Below are 19,073 nucleotides of genomic sequence, written 5' to 3'. Positions count from 1 at the left end.
CAAAGACTACCTAGAAAAGATTCCAGAAAAATTAATAATGAAGAAACTATAGGAAGACTGAAGATAATATTATTGAAAGTGATTATGTAAAGTGTGAACAAAGGGGAAGAAGATTCTCTGTTGTAACTTGTTTCTTGGAGGAGATTCTATGTTGCTAACTTGTCTCTTTTTAGACTCTCCACCTTGTTCTCTTAAACCAAAATGAAGACTTCAATGAGGATTCACACAACATCCATTGATAGCAGCAAATCAGGAAGCACAATGGTTCAATCCCATTCAAGTTTCTTTGGACCTATCAGCAAGATAAGAATACAAAATTCTTGTCATGATGGAAAGATTAAAAGCTAGTAAGATTTAAATCTTTGCATAATGGAAGAAAATGATGGAGGAAGAGCAGGAGCAGGAGAAGGAGCCACAGATAATACTAGCCCAAATAGGTTGATCATATGTTTGATGATCCTTTCTGTTTCACCTACAATAAAAAAAAACAATTTATAGACCCACATTTCACTTTGTTTCTCATAAAGTGGTAAAAAATTTTAAAAGAAAAAAGATATCGGGAATGGAAATAAGATTTGGACTTCCAACCATTGATCTAAGCCACATGATTTTACTCTTACCCTCTTTTCCTCCACTATAATTACAACGAACTGCATATAAGTTTGTATGGAAAGCTTTCCCTTCAATTTCTAGCTTCTCTATTTTAGGAATTCCTGAAAAAAAAATCCAAGAAACCTGTTTATATATTAATTGAAATTACAAAGTAACAAAAATGATAGATAAGAAGAGAAATAAGGTCAAGTCTAGAAGACAAGACTAGGGGAAACAGGGCAGTTTCAGATATGCAGTTTCACTCGATCTTCCAAATGTATCTGTTACAATGAATTCACATCTGAAGAAATTACCAATGTTATCAAATCACAACTTATATGGGCAAGAACATTATGATTGTAATGGCTTAAAGGATTTGTTCTCTTCTGAACAAATGTACCTATCTTTTTTATTTTTTAATACGGTATGATAAAATAAGTATTTAATATTTGAAAATATGAAACAAAGTAAGTTTTATAATGTCGAAGGATTAAAATCCTTACCAGTAACCGCAAGCATCTCAATTCTTGTAATCTCTTAAATGTAACATAATATTTAACAAATTTGCATTTTAAGAAAAGTATATAAAATAAATCTTGAAAAATACAAAAGTAATACCTAGGAGAATTACATCAGTTGGCTCTGACAACTTCAGCTCACCAACAACCGAATCGCTACGAACAGGTGCATACCTTCAAAATATAGAAAAAAAGGTTTTTTTTTTATAGATGTATATGTATAGATTAGTGAACTAAATAAAAAAAGGTAGAGATATTAATTACCCGAATAATAAAAAAGCAATTGAATACTCACTCGGGGCTTGCGAATCTCATTACATGTTCCATTATTAAGCATGTTAAAAGCTCTCGTGTAATGTATTGAACTAAAGGGCATTGAGCTTCACTGCATACCTGCATGCTAGCATGTCCAATGTCAATGAAGGCTACATTGAGTTGCTCATTTTCAGGTAAGTCATTTTTGTATATTCCATAAGCTAAAGCAGTGGCTGTTGTCTCATGCATCAACCGTAGAGGATGCAAACTGGCAATAGTAGCTGCATCCATTACAGCTCTTCTTTGAAGATCAGTGAAGTAGATAGGTACCCCAATACAGCAATCCACAACTGCTGCATTCAAATTCTTTTCAGCTATTGTCTTCATGTTTGAGAAAACCATTCCCATAAATTGTGTTGGGGTGAATGACTTTGTTTCCCCAAGATACCTTGCATTGATCAATGGGAAACCATCGGGTCCCTCAGTAATTGAAAAAGGCAAAGCCTTGAGATCTTGTTGCAATTCAGGATCAGAAAAAGGACGCCCTATTAACCGCTTAATTTGGGAAATGGTGTTTTTTGGGTTCATCATACTGGTTGCAGCACCAGCTGTTCCAAGAAAACGCTGTTTATCACCAAAACACACAAGAGCAGGAGTCTCACGTTTTGACTCATCATTAAGAACAACATCAATTCCCCTTTGTCTGGCAACTGCGACAACACAACTCTCATTCCCAAGATCAAATCCAACTACGCTCATCTTTGCTGAGTAAAGTAACTCGTTTAATTAATGAGAAGTTACTCTGCCTCACAGGAATCAATCTGCACAGATGAAAGGTAATTAGATTTATCAACAACTGTTCGATTACTCATAATCTGCTTAACAAACCACAAGATAAGAACCATTAATGAAAATATTCACAAAACATCAATGAAGATTGTGATAATCTTCATCAGAACTCTCATCTTACACCTTATATTCACTCTAGGCAGATATTAAGGATGGATGAAGCTCCTTTGAAGCCATGAGATGGTGTATCAATCTTTCATCTCTTTCTTTAGAAAATAATTTTAACATGACCTCCCTCCCAAGAACTCCGTCAGCCCAAGCGCCCAACCCACTCCAGTAAATTTGCTGGAATGCATATCCAACACGTTGCAATACCAAAAATAAAAAATAAAAAAATTATGTAAGCAAAATAAGCATATCAAATAATATAAAAAATTAATTTTATTCTTATGTTATATCAAGAGGAAATATATTAGGAGCCATTCATATGGCAAGTTTATACGATATAATTGAAACTTCTATGTAAAACCAGATAAACATAAAAGCAAAAAAAAAAAAAAGGAACAGTTTTGTTGTAAACTTAATTTCTATCTTTTTTTTACATAATGAATCATCTGAAATTGAGAGAGAAACAACAAAGCTAAAACATTCATATTTTTTTATAAAATCAAACATTCATATAAATTGAGTTCATTCTTCTAAATTCTAACCCTTTCTAACATTATAATAGATCAACTCAAGAAGGCCCATCTTTCTCAATCCCAAAAGGTGCCTCTAAATGCCAAATCATTAATAAGGACTTTTCACAAACACTTAGCGTGCAAATTTAAAGGCCACATTTTGAAGCTGATCCATGAAACTAAAAATAGACATACATGTGTGGATTGTTAATGCTTCTGATGTTGAAATAGCTAGTTCCACTGCATCTGTGATGTCAACTCTATGAGATTTGGGGTTTATCCCATTTTACCCTTTTAAAAATCCAAAATTGCCCCTTTCAAAATTAAAGTTAACCCAGCAGCCATGGCAAGAATCAAACTCAGCAGCAACATTTTCAAAAGGAAAAAAAAATATTTTGATCAACCGCAAACCAAACAAGAAGATTCCAGTATTGCCCTTTGTATATGACATAACAATGAACCCAATAGTCTTGACTAGGATCAAAATCAGCGAAGAACAAGAAACCCTTCCATAAATTTGTCAATCATGGACCAATAACAAAAAAAAAACTTTTGATCAAGCAGCCCCTGCTTCTCAAACCAAGGAGATTAGAAGAAAAAAAATATCAAAGAAGAGGCTACTGCGATAAAAAGGAACAGGGGTGCACCCATTTTTTTCCCAGTAATACCGAATTCTATCAAAATTAACAAGCTGACCAAAATGCCCCTTAATAAGTAACCACTATTTTCGAAAGCAATACAATCCAGAATAGATGAGCAAAAATAAAATCAGATAGAAGGTGCGTGAGAGAGAGAGAGAGAGATGGTACCGTGTGCTTGAGATATGTGGCGGCTCTTCTGAATTTTCTACGGATCTGTAAGGAGGGTCAAGGGAAATCAAATTCAGGAATCAAGAACTTGGATTCCATAAATACGAAATCCTAAGTCATTAGTTAAAACCCTAAGTCATCAGTTAATAGAGAACAACATTACATGCTTCCTTCTGCGGACATTTACCCCAATTTCCTCTTTCGTCTCTCACTCTAGAAACCCTAATCCCTCCGCCACAATGAACACCATTACAGTTTCCACGGCGCCTTGAAAGCCCTAACCTGAATCTCTCGATCAGAAGCGTATCTAGAAGGAAGCAGGTCAAGGAATAGTGCAAGAAAACTATTGGCGAGTATTCTCAATAACAGCAGAGAGATGAAGAAGGTGAAATTACAGCAACGATGAAGTAGATGAATGGAAATCAGAAGCCCTTTTTCTTGATTGAGATGATGAAGTCGAGAGATGGAGATGAAATCGTAACCTTCGATCTTTGATTGAGAAGTTGCACAACAGTGTGAGGAGAATGAAAGATGCGTGATAATGCTTAGGGTAGGGAGGGTAGCGGGCTTTTCTAATTTTTTGGCTTTTCTTTTCCCGCTTGTAACTAAGGAACGCGCGTTCATTAAAATTATAAAGCGACACATATAGAGGGCGCGCATTTAAGGTACAACGCCCTCCGTGTTTTTAATTTTTTTTCTTTTGACACTAATTTAAAGGCACGCAATAATGCGTGACCTAAATCCTTAAATTTTCTGAAGAGATGACACTCTTTTAATGTCACTCTCGTTTGCGTAACATAAATTAATGAGTGTCGTAATTTGCGCGTCGTAAAATGCCTTTTTTCTTGTAGTGAATAAAAACTGTAAATAGTATGAAAACGTAAAAACACTATGTTTATGTTATTATTCTGTAATAATGTTGCATTTGTCTATTGTTGAAGTAATTTCAATATGAATATTAACGTTTGATTATTCATATATTCATTAGAATGTTATTATTTTATTATAAATTTACGTATGTCTATTTTTATAGTAAATTATAATTTTAGTTTTAACATGTGACTATTCATTTATTCATTGCTGAATAACAAGATAAAGTTGTTGATACAAAAATTCACTGCAGAATAATAACATAAAAATAATGTTTTTACGTTCTCAGACTACGTATTGTTTTAACAAGGTTTGCATTCAAACACAAGTTATTAAATGATGAAGAACATCAACAAGAGATAATGAATATAATAAACACTTGTATTCAATAATAGTAATACAATGAAAGTTTGCGAAGTGGTACACATAGATCAATCAACATGAACATCTATATATATAGCAAAACCGAGTACATGATAAACAATAAAATACTCCTAAGTTAGACGGCCATGATTTCAATGCTTGGACTGACAACACTCATCTAAGACACAATGTCGGAAAAGGTGAACATTACTTCTCTGACACTTCGGTATACAAAAGACAAAGCATGCTTTTCTTTGGTTTAACTTTCTTCACTCCGGATTCCCAAGTCTTCAATGTTGATCTTCAAAGTCTTTACATTTGATCCTCAACCAAAGTTCTACCGCAACAATCAAAACAGGTCTTCAGTACTCGAACACAAATTATAGCTACCAAGGGTCACTTCCATGCTCACCATATATATATATATATATATATATATATATATATATATATATATATATATATATATATATATATATATATATATATATATATATATATATATATATATATATATAAAAGGACGACAAACCATATCAACAGTAACACAACTAATCATATACCCCAATTTCCTTCCAATCGACGCTATACACACAATTCCTCACCGTTTCATTCTTCCAATCAAAGTCTTCCAACATCCATTTACGTTTCTTCTACTACACATTTGGTGTTCCGCCCAAATTCATATTCTCCAATAATTATCATCAATGATAATCCTTCATCCATTTTTCTTTTCGCCAAGTTGTGCTTCTAACTCTCATCTTCATTCGTCTTCAGTGTGAATCCCATTCTTTTCCCTGCATCTAGTCTTCTGATTCCTTACTTCCTAGTCCTCGAATAAACGTCAAGTCGTCGATTTTCACATCGACGGTGTCAGGATTGATCTTCAGATGCAGCTTGAACTGCCATTGTCATGGAATACCATATGTATTTTGCTCTCTTTTCGATTGAAGCTTCACATTCTCCTTTAATCAATTTATTCATTGCCTCTTTGGCTTCGAAATTTAAACCTTAATTTTGTTTTCCCCCAATTTCCCTTTATTCATCTTCAATTTGATTGTTTTGGAATTAACATCATATCGTGTATATGGTCTTCTCTCATAATGATGTGGCTTGAAGCTTGATTGGTATGTGCTTAACATTAATTATGAAACTAGCTTTTATTTTAATGTCATTGCTTAAGATATGACGTCCAAACTATCTTCAAAGATACCTACTACATGTCTGTAGAAATGTCTCAATGAACTTCATTTTTCTTTATTAAAGAGAAAATAACTATAAAAACCATGTTACCCATTACTTTTACATAAATGTGATTTTTTTGGTATTGCTAAATGGAAGACGGATTGCTTGGATGCACCTAAAGACTACCTTTGCATATGCATTCAATTTCATAAATTTAAGTGTAATATTTGTGGGGTTATTATTTTTTTTATTTGGATAATACTATAAATTATGATAATTTTTTTTTTTGGAACAGGGGCATGGCTTCCGAAATGATCTTCTAAGATGGTTGCAGATATGAAGCCAACATTTATCAGAATTCCGGGTAGATATATAATGCACTCATTCTTTTAACGTGGTAACATTGACTAAATAGCGCATATAGATTATAAAAGATAGTTTAGTGGCTCTTAATATTATAACCAAACTTTTCTTAAATAAAAAGTATTTAGATCTTTTGTTTAAGGAGATTTTTTTTGACCTCCATTTAAGGAGATTATTTAAGAAGTACATTTAGGAGGTATGAAAATGTAGGACCATGGTAAGAGAGACTATGTCATTTTGGTGATGTATCGGATGTATTTGAGTGAAGATGCATTTGGGTACTTTCAATTTTTTAAGTAAAAAATCATTTATTCTAATAAATGAATGTTTTTTTTTGTCACATGTCACATTCTTATTTAATTTGTCAAATGTCATTTTGTGATTATTTTAAATTAATTTCTTTTACATATGTCATTTTATGGGTTTTTTTATTTTTAATAAATTCCATATAATACTTAAACGTAATAATTACAATAAATATAGTAATAATTTAATATTAATTTCATTAATGTATTTACCTTCTTTTTTCAAAAATTCGCAAATTAAAGTTTATTAGTTTATTTTGTTTATTTATTTAAATTTAAAAAATAAAAAAATCAATTTTAATAATTCATTATTTTTTTATTTTCTTATAAATCCAAAGTTCTTAAATATTTAGACTTATATTAAATTTTTTTAATTAATACATATAATACATGGATGTAACACCTAGTATTTTATAAATTAAAGGGTAAATTACACAGATAGTCCCTGTGGTTTAGGGTAATCTGAATGTTTGGTCCCTAAAATCTTTTTTTAACTCGGACTGTCTGTAATTTATTATTTTGTTGCACGCTTGGTCTTGTTCGTTCTAAAAAGACTAATTTACCCTTATTTATTTCTTTTCCTTATTTTTTATTTCTTTTCCCTATTTTAAATTATCTATTTATTAAAAAAATATTAACTAAAGAGGGAGGGTATCCGTGGTGGAAGGGAAAGAAGTTAATGGCGAATCTGACCATCCATTTTATTGATAGTGGCATAGATGAAAACAGAGGAGGGATCATATTACCTTCTGGTAGGGCTTAACCAAATCACCACTTGAAATCTACTTCTCAGAATTATTATGCACACCATAAGAAATGAATCGCAGGTTTCATGGGGTTTCTGTGAGGTGATCTGGTGGGGATGAATTGAACGCTTTCCAACTTGAAATTTGGTGGAGATAAAGAAAGGTTTGAAATCGGGTCGAGATGAAGAGAGATCTCCGGTTATACTTTGATCTCCGGCGAGCACTGACAGGGCAAAGATGAAGGTTTTAGGTGGAGGAAGTTGCTGACGGTGAGAGGTTTGGTGCGCCGGTGGAGATGATAAGAGGAACCGATCGAGTGTTGAATGGGGCTCATTTTAGGGCTCTTTTCATTGTAATTACATAAATAATCCCTTGGGTTTTTATGTTTTATTAAAATTTTAAATACAATAATTTAAAAAAAAACAAAAAAAGGGTATAACAATAATTGTAGGTCTGTTAGGGACTAAATACGAAACAATTCCTAACAATAAGGATGATCCGAGTTAAAAAAAGTAGTTAGGGACCAAACACAAACACGTAAATTATCCTAAACCACAGGGACCATCTGTGTAATATACCCTAAATTAAATAACTTTACATAATTTTTCTGATGAAAATTTGAATAAAATTTTGGTTTCAAAATTCGATGAACATTTAGGTGCATCACCAATAATAATATTATTAATCGCATTGTTAAGGAAAACATATATGATTTATAATTATTATCCAAGATTGTATATTTTATTCAAGAACCAGCGTGTGTGGCTATGGAGATTTTTATTGATCAGGTATTTCGATCGAAAATGGAGGCATGTTGATTTTGCTTTCACAGGAAACCCTATGCGTCGATTGAGCAGTAAATAGGTTTAATTGCACCGAGAGATGAAATTGAGGAGAAAGCAAGAGTGGCAGTATTTGTCGCAGATGAGGGCGGCAGATATGGGGATTGAAGATGAAGGGAGGTTGTTGATATTAGGGATGGTGATGTTGGGATTTTTGTCGATGTTTTTTAGCCATTTTCCATTGTATAGAATTGAGAAGCATTTGCTCATCCCTCGCCATCCTATGGATAGCAGGTATGTTGATTTTGGTTTCACTGGAAACCGTAAATTTGTATATTGTCTCCCTCTTCCACTTCCTGCTGCATTCTATTTCGATTTTGCTTAAATAATTCGAAATCAAAGGTTATTTTTTTTTCAACAGTGACCAGTATCGTCTTCACAAAATCGAACCTATTGGGCGTTTGATAAATTCGTATGTGAATAATCCATTGGTAGATAATCAACCTTACCACGTTTGAAAAAAAATCTTATTTTAATTGTATATTTTCTATTAATGGGATTTTGGATAGTTCAAATGATACTCTGTGATTAAACATTTTTGGATGATTCTATGGTAGAAATTCTATGCTCGAGACCAGAAGTCAATATAGAGAATGCTTGAAGAACCTTTCCACTATGTGAAGTTCTTGCAGCTTGAAATTAAGGTATATACACAGTTGTTAAGCTATGGTAAACCATACTTCACTTTTTCCATATTAATTTACAGACATGGTGATCGAGATGACTAATTTTTTCCTAACTTTATGCAACTGCTAAGCTTTGATGACATGTGGGTTTAGGTTTTGAAGAGGAAAAGAAAGAAAACATGGAGGGACGATAGTATATTCTAGCAGAATGTATTCATACAGAATGCCATTGACATTATGTTCTTAAAGAATGGAGGCATGTTAATATAATTATTGGTAAATGAATTCCAATTCTATCTGAATCGAATCACAAATTCCAATTATGTTGGAATGGAATATGGATATTTTCTCACTAATTTATTCATTGGATTTGTTTTCACAGAAGCTGATGCTTGAAGAACGGACCACGAAATTTGAACGACGCCTCTTAGCAACATTATTCTTTTAGAATGTATTAGTGTCTTTGTTAGATTTTGATGTTTTTTTTTCAAGATTTGAAAGTTTTTTTAGTTTTATTTTTTTAACAATAAATGTAACTCTTAGAAATTGTTACATGTATTCTATAAGAATTAATGTAATTTTTGTTTTAATTATTCAATTGATGGTTCGAGAATTTTGTTTTTCTACAAGAAATTTTTAATGTCATGATCAAGAAATATGTTCAAGAATATTTTTATTATTCTATGTTTAAAGAATATTTTTATTTTTGAACATACTCAAACATATTCTGTCAGAATGTCCGAATTTAAAACTTTATAATTCGTAAAATCAGATTTTTAAAATTAATAGAATCTATGATTGCATAAAATATGCAAATTTCTTTTATTAAATTTATATTAATTGACTATTATACCCTTGTAGTTAGAATAGATGGTATTTTTGAATTAAATTTAATTCAATAATATGTAATAATCACTTACTTAAAATAAGTAAAATTGATTGGCCCACATTTATGCATACAATAACACAATAATTACTTTGAATAGAATAACCTAAGCCTATATATATATATATATATATATATATATATATATATATATATATATATATATATATATATATATATATATATATATATATATATATATATATATATATATATGATCAAATGAGAACACTTAAAAGCTTGAAAACACGAAAAAAGATTGGGATCATTTAAATACTTTGATCAAAGCTTATTATTAAACAGACGAGTTATGAAAAATTCTAAAATAATGGTTTTATAGTGTAACTTTTAAATGATGAGAAGACCATAATAGGAATTGCAGCTTTACGTATTTCCTATAATTGCTCACTGTCTCACCTCTTTCCTTTCATCTTTCTCGTATCTATATTCCTCCCTCTCTCTCTCTCTCTCTTTCTCTCTCTCTAGGGTTTCACAATAAAGTCGCCTCCATCATATACATAATACCATGAAGATCTGTTCAGCATCGTCACCTCACGTCGCAGCCTCCATCGTCGTACCCATCACTGGTGACACCAAAACAGGCACTGATGAGACCTTATGATGTGCCTCCTTATGCTGCCTTTCTCTCGATTCTAGGGCTACAAATATACATACGCAAGAGCAAAAACGAAAAGAAACACTTCTTCTCTTCGTGTTATTGGTTCTTCTTTTCTAGACCAATATCTATAAGTCAATTATTGGAAAAACGAGTACTCTTACGATCCATCAGGTAATCAACCTTGTTGGCTATTTGCTTATCTGATTTCTAATTATGAATACGAGTGTCTTTGGTTACCTACTTTTTACTTAGAAAATTTCTAATTATGAACTTTTCAAGTTCCGATTTCTGAAATATGAAGACTGAAGTTTGAATTCTGATTCTGAAAATCAATTTGAATATTGCTATTTTTTTTGCTAATCTGATTTTGAATGAATGGAAATTTTAGCCCCGTTTACTTATTTTTGAACATTACTTTTTGATCCTTTTTATTTGAATTCGTTTTTTTAATTGTAGCTTTCTTTAAGTTCTTCTTTAAGGTTCTTGTACCATCTGTCACACCCCGAAACCGATGGCGGAAACATTCCGGGGCGGAGTACATCATGTAAAGTATCACAACCAATGTACATAGTAAGCATAGTAAACACAAAACATTACATTACATAGGAATATTTACATTTCTTTGAAAGCAAAGTATTACAAGCTTTATATACATATCAGTACGAACAAAAATAAAGACGAGACTTCTAAACGCTTCGTCTTCTCCAAAAGAACGTGGGATACCTGTCTAATGGGAACCTAAGAATACAAGCAGTTTTAAAAATATCAGCATAAAGCTGGTGAGTTCATAAGCGGTTGTTTTTGGTGAAAGAATCAGTTTTCCATTGGTTTCATAATAAAGTTGTTATCCAAGAAAATCCCATATTTTCTTATAAGAATAGTTTAGTTATCCATTGGTTAAACAGTCTGATTAAGAAAAGTTAAGTTATCCCAGGAAAAACCCTTATTTTCCTTAAAAGTGGGTGGTTGGTTATCAATTCGAAATGAAGTGTACATGTATCTACCATACTTGTAGCATTTAAGTGAAGTATCCTGAAAGCCTGGTTATCCTTGAAAAGTACATTAGTTTTAACACGTATATAAAACTAATAAGTAGATTGTAAACTAATTTCCTAAGGGTATTAATTTACTAAGTTCTTTATTACTTAAAAGTAAATCTCCATTATCTAAGTTGCGAGTTCTATAACCATACGATAAACTAGATATGGCAAGAAGGCCAGTATGATTTTATGACTTTTGTCACCAGTAGACCTGCCAGTCCCACTGTAGCTAGCAGCAAGGTGCGGGGTAGTCAGCCCCGTATAGATATATACACTCAAGTCATGCTCTCATTCTAAGAGATTCTGGTTACAGGGGCGGTCCTCCACTCGCGTATCTCTGTGGAGTGCTTCAGAGGACATGTCTCCAATCTTAAGAATAACGAATTTACAAGTAATAATGCGGAAAATCCTGTTTTATGAAAGACATGAAATCTTTTGTGAAATATAAAATATAACATTTTATAATGAGTTTCGCAATTAGTTTGAAAACTAACTATGCAAGTTAAACGGTTGGTTAATACGGATTTCAGTGTTAAAAGCATACTGAACATGTAACTATAACATACGAAATAATAAGTTTTGAGTACAAGTTTCCTTGTACCTTTGCTTGTATTCCCCCTGAAAACGTGAAAACACGGAAATGGTGTAGGGGTATGAACTCACCAGACGAGAAATGTGCCGGTTAGGATGCTAAGTGTCTGTTTAGGGCTTGAACACACGCGAGGATCCTATGTAACATGAGGATATCTAATTAGACTTTAAACTACTAATTAAGCAAGATAATACACTCCGATGCGCGAAAGCACTTTATCTCAAGTCTTAGGATTGATACGGGTTGCATCTATGGGTGTGTAGGGCCTAGATAAGGAGTTTACTCTTCAAGAGTAAACCCGTAGGGGTGTTTACGACCCAAAGACCATATCCCCATGAGTTTACGGGCGTAAACTCATGGGTGGGGTGTTTTTGGGTGTCTAATGGTCTTATATTGCACAAGGGAAGGTTCTAGGGTTGATTCAAGGGCTATGGAAGTGATCGGGACTTGAAATGATCTTGGAAAAGGGGTTTATGGTTCTTCAAGGACCCTTGGTAAGTTTACTACCGTAAACACATGATTTTACGGCCGTAAACTCATGCTTGTTCCATTCTTCATGTGTTTTGGTGGTTGTAGGTTAAGCATGCAAGATTCTAGACCCAAATATAAGCCATACAAGGTGTTAAGGGCACTTAAACACCTTTTGGACGTGTTTAAGGTTTTTGGAATCCTTCCCAAACCGTAAACTCATGTGTGGCTCATTTGTGCATGGTTTGGTGCATCACATGAAGGAATACAAGGTTCTAGGCACTCATGCAAGCTTTTGGAGGTGTTTAAGGGGCAATTTAACACCTTAAAAGGTGTTTATGGTCTATGAAGGAATGTTTACGGTCCAAGAATGTTCTTGGGCCGTAAACTCATGTTTACTACCCAAATGACATGATTTTGGTGTTCTAAGCTCGTACATCCAAGTCTTTAAGTCATAGCTAAGAACTAGAAAGGATTTGGAAGGGTTTTGGGGCTTCAAAACCCCTTTATGGGAGTTTACGGTTTTCGGAGGTGTTCCTCAACCGTAAACACAATTTTTTGAGAGTTTTGGATGATTTAGACAAAGATTTGCATGCTTAACAAGTTAAAAAAGAAGCTAGGATAGAACACTTACGATTTTTGGAGCTTGAAGGGGCATTTTTGGATCAAAACTCGAGTTGTAGAGAGAGAGAGAGAGAGTAGAGAGAGAAAGTTATGAGGAGGTGGAAAAAAGCTCAAATGAAGGCCACTCATCCTTTATATAGGGGTTGAGTTTGTGGCCAAGTGGGAATCCACCCAATACCGACGTTAAATGGGGTTTACAATTTTACCCGATTAAATTGTCGTAACCCGACTTAGTTGTAACTAAAAGTTTTCCAAATGAATATCGAGGGTGTTTTCACGTGTTTTTGATGCGTTCAGACACTTACGAAGTCATAATAAAAGTTCCAATTTAATTAACTTAATCCAAAAGTTAACGGAAATTTTTAATAAAAACTAGTTTATTAATGGAAAAGAGGTTACAATGACGGGATAAATTTCAGGTTGTCACATTATCCCCCCTTTAGAGGGAATTTCGTCCCAAAATTTAGAATTAAGATACAAATCATGGATTTGGAAAGAGATGCGGATATTTCTGCTTCATCGAGTCTTCGCGCTCCCAAGTGAACTTGGGTCCCTGCTTGGCATTCCAGTGAACCTTTACTATTGGGATGCGGCTCTGTTCCGTACATTTGATCTCTCGATCCATGATTTCAATTGGTTCTTTCATGAAGTTCAGGTTTTTTTTACCTCGATCTCATCAAGGGTAATCACGAGGGTTTCGTCAAATAGACACTTTTTTAAGATTAGAGACGTGGAATACAGGATGGATGTTGCTAAGTTCTTGAAAGGTCCTAATTACCTCAGGTTAAGTTTTCCGCGCTTTCCAAAGCGTATCATACCTTTCCAGGGCGAGACCTTTAACAAGACACGATCTCCAACCTGGAATTCCAGAGGTTTCTGTCGTTTATCGGCGTAACTCTCTGTCTCGTGAAGCTTTCAGTCGTTTTCGGATTTGGATTATCTTCTCGGTGGTTTCGTGGATGATTTCAGGACCAGTGAGAGCACTTTCTGGGACTCGACTCTTAGCTAGCTGTGTGTCCCCTACCTCGGCCCAGAATAGAGGGGATCTGCACTTGCGACCGTAGAGGGCTTCGAACGGGGCAGTCTTGATGCTGGTGTGGTAGCTGTTGTTATACGAGAACTCAATCAAGGGCAAATGGGTGTCCCATGACTTTCTGAAATCGATGACACATGCTCTCAACATGTCTTCTAAGGTTTGGATAGTTCTCTCACTCTGTCCGTCTGTCTAAGGATGATAAACTGTACTCATATCCAGCTTAGTTCCAAGAGCTTTCTGAAGGGACTACCAAAACCTTGAGGTAAACCTGCTATCTCGATCGGAGATAATGGAAATAGGTACACCGTGTAGTCGGACTATCTCTTGGATGTAGATTTACGTGACTCTTTCCATCTTAAACGATTCTTTAATCAGAAAGAAGTGAACAGATTTTTTCAATCGGTCGACAACTACCCAAATGGTATCGTACCCACTCGAAGATTTGGGTAACTTAGTGATGAATTCCATAGTAATCATCTCCCATTTCCACTCAGGTATCTCGGGCTGCTGGAGCAGACCCGAGGGTTCTGATACTCAACCTTTACCTTGGCGCAAGTCAGACACTTGCCCACGAAGGTAGCGATTTTGGCTTTCATGTTTGGCTACCAATATTGTTTCTTGAGATCCGGGAACATGTTATCCGAACCCGGGTGCACAGAGTATCCGGTCTTGTGAGCTTCCTTCATAACAACTTCCCTGAAACCTCCAAACTTTGGGGTCCATATTCGATCCATGAAACAGTAGACTCCGTCACCTCTGATCTCAAGTTTCTTATCCATTCTCCTCAAGACTTCATTCAACACGTTCTCTGGTTTTAGGGCTTCTAACTAGGTTTCTCGAATACGTACGGATAAGTGGGAATGGATGGCCATTGTCAGTGTCTTCGCCTTGTTGCTTGAGCTTTCCTTTCGGCTAAGGGCATCTGCTACCACATTGGCCTTGTCGGGATGGTAGCGGATTTCGCACTCATAATCACGGAGCAAATCTACCCATCGTCGTTGCCTCTTGTTTAAGTCTTTCTGATCGTAGATATGTTGCAGACTTTTATGGTCAGTGAAGACCGTGCACTTGGTTCCGTAGAGATAATGTCTCCAAATCTTCACTGCTCCTAACTCCAGGTCATGAGTCGTGTTGTTAACTTCGTGTGCCTTTAGCTGTCTTGAGGCATAAGCAATAACTTTTCCCCTTTGCATAAGCACACAACCTAGTCCCTGATTGGATGGATCGCAGTAGACAACGAAATCCTTTGTCCCTTTGGGCAGGGATAGGATAGGTCTGCTGTACAAGGCTTGCTTTAACGTTTGGAATGCGGTATCTTGCTTTTCACTCCAACAAAAGGGTACACCTTTCTGTGTCAGAGTGGTTAGGGGTTTGGCGATTCTAGAAAAATTCTGGATGAATCTGCGATAGTAGCCGGCGAGACCCAAGAATTGACGGAGTTTTGTGGGTGTCTTCGGTGCCGACCAATTCTCTATCGCCTTGATTTTGGACGGGTCCACGTTTATACCCTCCTCGCTTACAACGTGACAAGGAAAGCTTCCTTCCGAATCCAGAATTCACACTTGGAGAATTTCGCGTACAACTTTTCCGATCTAAGAGTTTCTAGTACTAACCTCAAGTGTTGTTTGTGATCTTCTTCGCTTCTGGAATAGACAAGTATGTCGTCAATGAATACGATAACAAACTTGTCCAGAAAGGGGCGACACACTCGGTTCATCAGGTCCATGAATACTGTCGTTGCGTTGGTTAGACCGAAAGGGCATCACTACAAACTCATAGTGACCCTATCGAGTTCTGAATGTTGTCTTGGAAACATCAGTCTCATGAACTCGTAGTTGATGGTACCCTGATCTAAGGTCTATCTTCGAGAAATAGCTGTCTCCCTGAAGTTGATCGAAGAGGTCATTCATTCGAGGAAGAGGATATCGGTTTTTGATGGTCAACTTATTCAGCTCACGGTAGTCTATACACATTCGAAAGGATCCATCTTTGTCACACCCCGAAACCAATGGCAGAAACGTTCCGGGGCGATGGACGTCATGTAGTATCGCAACCAATGTACATAGTAAGCATAGTAAACACAAAACATTACATTACATAGAATCATAACATTTGTTTGAAAACAAAGCTATATATGTTTTATAGATATATATCATATGAAAAAAAAGCTAAGACGAGTCTTCTGTATGCTCCGTCTTCTCCAAAAGATTGCGGGGTACCTGTCTAATGTGGACCTGAGAATACAAGCAGTTTGAAAATCAGCATAAAGCTGGTGAGTTCATAAGCGGTTTGTTTTCTGAAAATGCACAAGTTTCCTTTGGTTTTCTGAAAAAGTCGTTATCCAAGAAAATCCCATATTTTCTTATAAGAAAAGTTTAGTTATCCATTTGCTACACAGTTTTGGTTAAGAATAGTTATGTTATCCCAGGAAAAACCCTTATTTTCCTAAAAGTTTGTGGTCGGTTATTGATTCAGAACGCAGAGTACTTAAAGTGTTTATGTAAAGTTTCCTGAAAGTCTAGTTATCCTTGAAAAAGTACATTAGTTTTAACATGTATATAAAACTAATAAGTAAATAGAAAAGTTTTCATAATCTAGATTGCGAGTTCCATAACCATACTATAGACTAGATAAGGCTCGGAACGGGGCCAGTATCACTTTATGACTTTTGTCACCCTTGAACCTTTCGGTTCGACTGTAGCTAGCAGTCAGGTGCAGGGTAGTCAATCCCATATAGATCTATACACTCAAGTCACGTTCTCCCTCCAAGAGATTCTAGTTACAGGGGTAGTCCTACACTCTCGTATCTAGGGGGAGTGTTACCAAGGACGTATCTCCAATCTTAAGATTAATGAATTTTAAAAGTTGTCCTTCACTCTCGTATCTACGGGGAGTGTTATCAAGGACAGGTCTAAAGTTCTATGTTTTAATGTTATTAGCCCTTCACTCTCGTATCTAGGGGGAGTGTTATCAAGGACGGTTCTAATATTCTAAGTTTAATGTTATTAGTCCTTCACTCTCGTATCTAGGGGGAGTGTTATCAAGGACGTTTTTAAAGTTCTAAGGTTCATACTTTTAACAGTAATAATGTGCAAAGTCATTGGTGAAATGTAAAATATAACATTTTATAATAAGATTTGCAATCAGTTTGAAAACTAACTCTGCAAGTCAAACAGTTGGTTTATATGGTTTCGATTGTTAAAAACATACGAAATATGAAACAATTCAAATGAAATAATAATTTTTAGTACAAGATATTCTTGTACTTTTGCTTGTATTCCCCCCTGAAAACATTGAAAAATACGGAAAAAGGTGTAGGGGTATGAACTCACCGGACTAGAAATGTGTCGGCTAGAATGCTAAGTGTCAGTTCGGGGCTTGAATACGCGCGAGGTTCCTATGTAATATGAATAGATACATAAATGTATCTAATTAGACTTTGAACTACTAATTAAGTAAGAATATACACCCCGAGGCATGTAAACACTTCATATCAAGTGTTTAGAATGATCCGGGTTGCATCTAAGGGTGTGTAGGGCCTAAATAAGGAGTTTACTCTTCAAGAGTAAGCCCTTAGGGGAGTTTACGGTCCAATGACCATATCCCCATGAGTTTATGGCCTTAAATTCATGCGTAGTGGGTTCTTGGGTGCTAAATGGTCTTACAATGCACAAGGGAAGGTTCTAGGGTTGAATCAAAGGCTTAGGAAGTGATCAGGACTTGAATTGACCTTGGAAAGGAGTTTACGGTTTATGAAGATGTTCTTGGTGAGTTTACTACCTTAAGCACATGAGTTTACGGCAGTAAACTCATGTTTGTCCATGGATCATGTGTTTTGGTGGTTGTAGGTTAAGCATACAAAGTTCTAGGTCAAATTCTACGCCATACAAGGTGTCAAGGGCACTTTAACACCCTTTGGAGGTGTTTATGGTCTAAGAAGGGGTTTTTATTGTTTTGGGAGACCTTCCCAAACCATAAACTCAAGTGTGACTCAATTGTGTATGTTTTGGTGCATCTCATGAAGGAATATAAGGTTCTATGCACTCATGGAAGCTTATGGAAGCTTTTGGAGGTGTTTAAGGGGCAATCTAACACCCTAAAAGGTGTTTATGGTCTATGAATGAGGGTTTATGGTCCATGCATGTTCTTGGACTGTAAACTCATGTTTACTCCTCAAATCATGTGATTTTGGTGTTCAAATCTCGTACATGCAAGTCCTTAAGCCATATCGAAGCACTAGAAGGGATTTGGAAGGGTTTTGTGGCTTCAAAACCCCTTTAAGGGAGTTTACGGTTTTGGGAGATGTTCCCAAATTGTAAACACAAGTTTTTGATGGTTTTGGGTAGTTTAAACATAGATTTTCATGCTAAACAAGCTAGGATAGATTACTTACCAATTTGAAGCTTGAAAGTGGTGTTTTTGGCTCAAACTCGAGTTTTAGAGAGAGAGTAGAGAGAGAAAGTTATGAGGTGGTGGTAAAGAGCTAAATTGAAGTTCACCCATCCTTTATATAAGGATTGAGTTTGTGGCCCGGTCGAAATCTACCCGATACTGACGTTAAACGAGGCTTTTGGTCGTACCCGATTTAATTGTTTGTAACCCGACAGAATAAAACTAAAATTTTTCCAAATAGTAATTTGGGGCATTTTGTGACATCCCCATTTTCACGGCCAGAAAAGACCGATTTGTTTATGCTTTGTTTTATAAATCAGAGTGATCGTTTAAAGAAAACGGTTGCGGAATTTGTTCCCAAAATAAAATATGATAACCATTTATCAAAACGTTTCTCAAAGAGAATGTATTTTCATTAAATAATAAAACCTCGGGATGTCATGTTCCGATACAGACCAAAAGCATAAACAATAA

The 19,073-nt window shown here is 35.2% G+C and overlaps 1 protein-coding gene and 2 long non-coding RNA genes across 5 annotated transcripts; 1 reads left to right on the top strand and 2 right to left on the bottom strand.

The window, feature by feature from the left end:
• Positions 1 to 344: 344 nt before the first annotated feature.
• Positions 345 to 2,123, bottom strand: LOC111907524 (heat shock 70 kDa protein 15-like). Its single transcript, XM_023903326.2, has 5 exons — positions 1,405 to 2,123; positions 1,210 to 1,283; positions 1,095 to 1,127; positions 621 to 713; positions 345 to 472 (listed from the first exon to the last, which is right to left on the bottom strand). Exons 1-5 carry the CDS (start codon positions 2,121 to 2,123, stop codon positions 345 to 347), a joined length of 1,047 nt encoding a protein of 348 aa, XP_023759094.2.
• Positions 2,124 to 4,875: 2,752 nt separating this feature from the next.
• LOC122198287 (uncharacterized) lies at positions 4,876 to 7,807 on the bottom strand. The gene is made up of 2 exons (XR_006192667.2): positions 7,475 to 7,807; positions 4,876 to 5,212 (listed from the first exon to the last, which is right to left on the bottom strand). It is a non-coding gene; the product is annotated as an uncharacterized LOC122198287 (long non-coding RNA).
• LOC111921832 (uncharacterized) lies at positions 5,447 to 9,540 on the top strand. Of its 3 annotated transcripts, none has more exons than XR_006192652.2 (7): positions 5,447 to 6,002; positions 6,356 to 6,424; positions 8,307 to 8,550; positions 8,678 to 8,747; positions 8,874 to 8,960; positions 9,096 to 9,218; positions 9,325 to 9,540. It is a non-coding gene; the product is annotated as an uncharacterized LOC111921832 (long non-coding RNA). The 3 variants fall into 3 exon arrangements; XR_002860293.3 differs by having other exon boundaries at positions 8,263 to 8,550; XR_008224223.1 differs by lacking the exon at positions 8,678 to 8,747.
• The last annotated feature ends 9,533 nt before the right edge of the window (positions 9,541 to 19,073 follow it).

This window comes from Lactuca sativa, chromosome 1 (genome assembly GCF_002870075.4).
Source record: "Lactuca sativa cultivar Salinas chromosome 1, Lsat_Salinas_v11, whole genome shotgun sequence".
Lineage (NCBI taxonomy): Eukaryota > Viridiplantae > Streptophyta > Magnoliopsida > Asterales > Asteraceae > Lactuca > Lactuca sativa.
The sequence above is the reverse complement of the archived record's forward strand: the minus strand, read 5'-3'. Positions and strand labels throughout refer to the sequence as shown.

What these genes read in the sequence shown, in the direction of transcription:
- LOC111907524 (XM_023903326.2), bottom strand. Translation starts at nt 2,123, where the DNA reads ATGAGCGTAGTTGGATTTGATCTTGGGAATGAGAGTTGTGTTGTCGCA. An exon ending in AACTGATGTAATTCTCCTAG is followed by an intron (nt 1,128 to 1,209) that starts GTATTACTTTTG and finishes GTTACATTTAAG; the next exon opens with AGATTACAAGAATTGAGATG. An exon ending in TTATAGTGGAGGAAAAGAGG is followed by an intron (nt 473 to 620) that starts GTAAGAGTAAAA and finishes TTTTTATTGTAG; the next exon opens with GTGAAACAGAAAGGATCATC.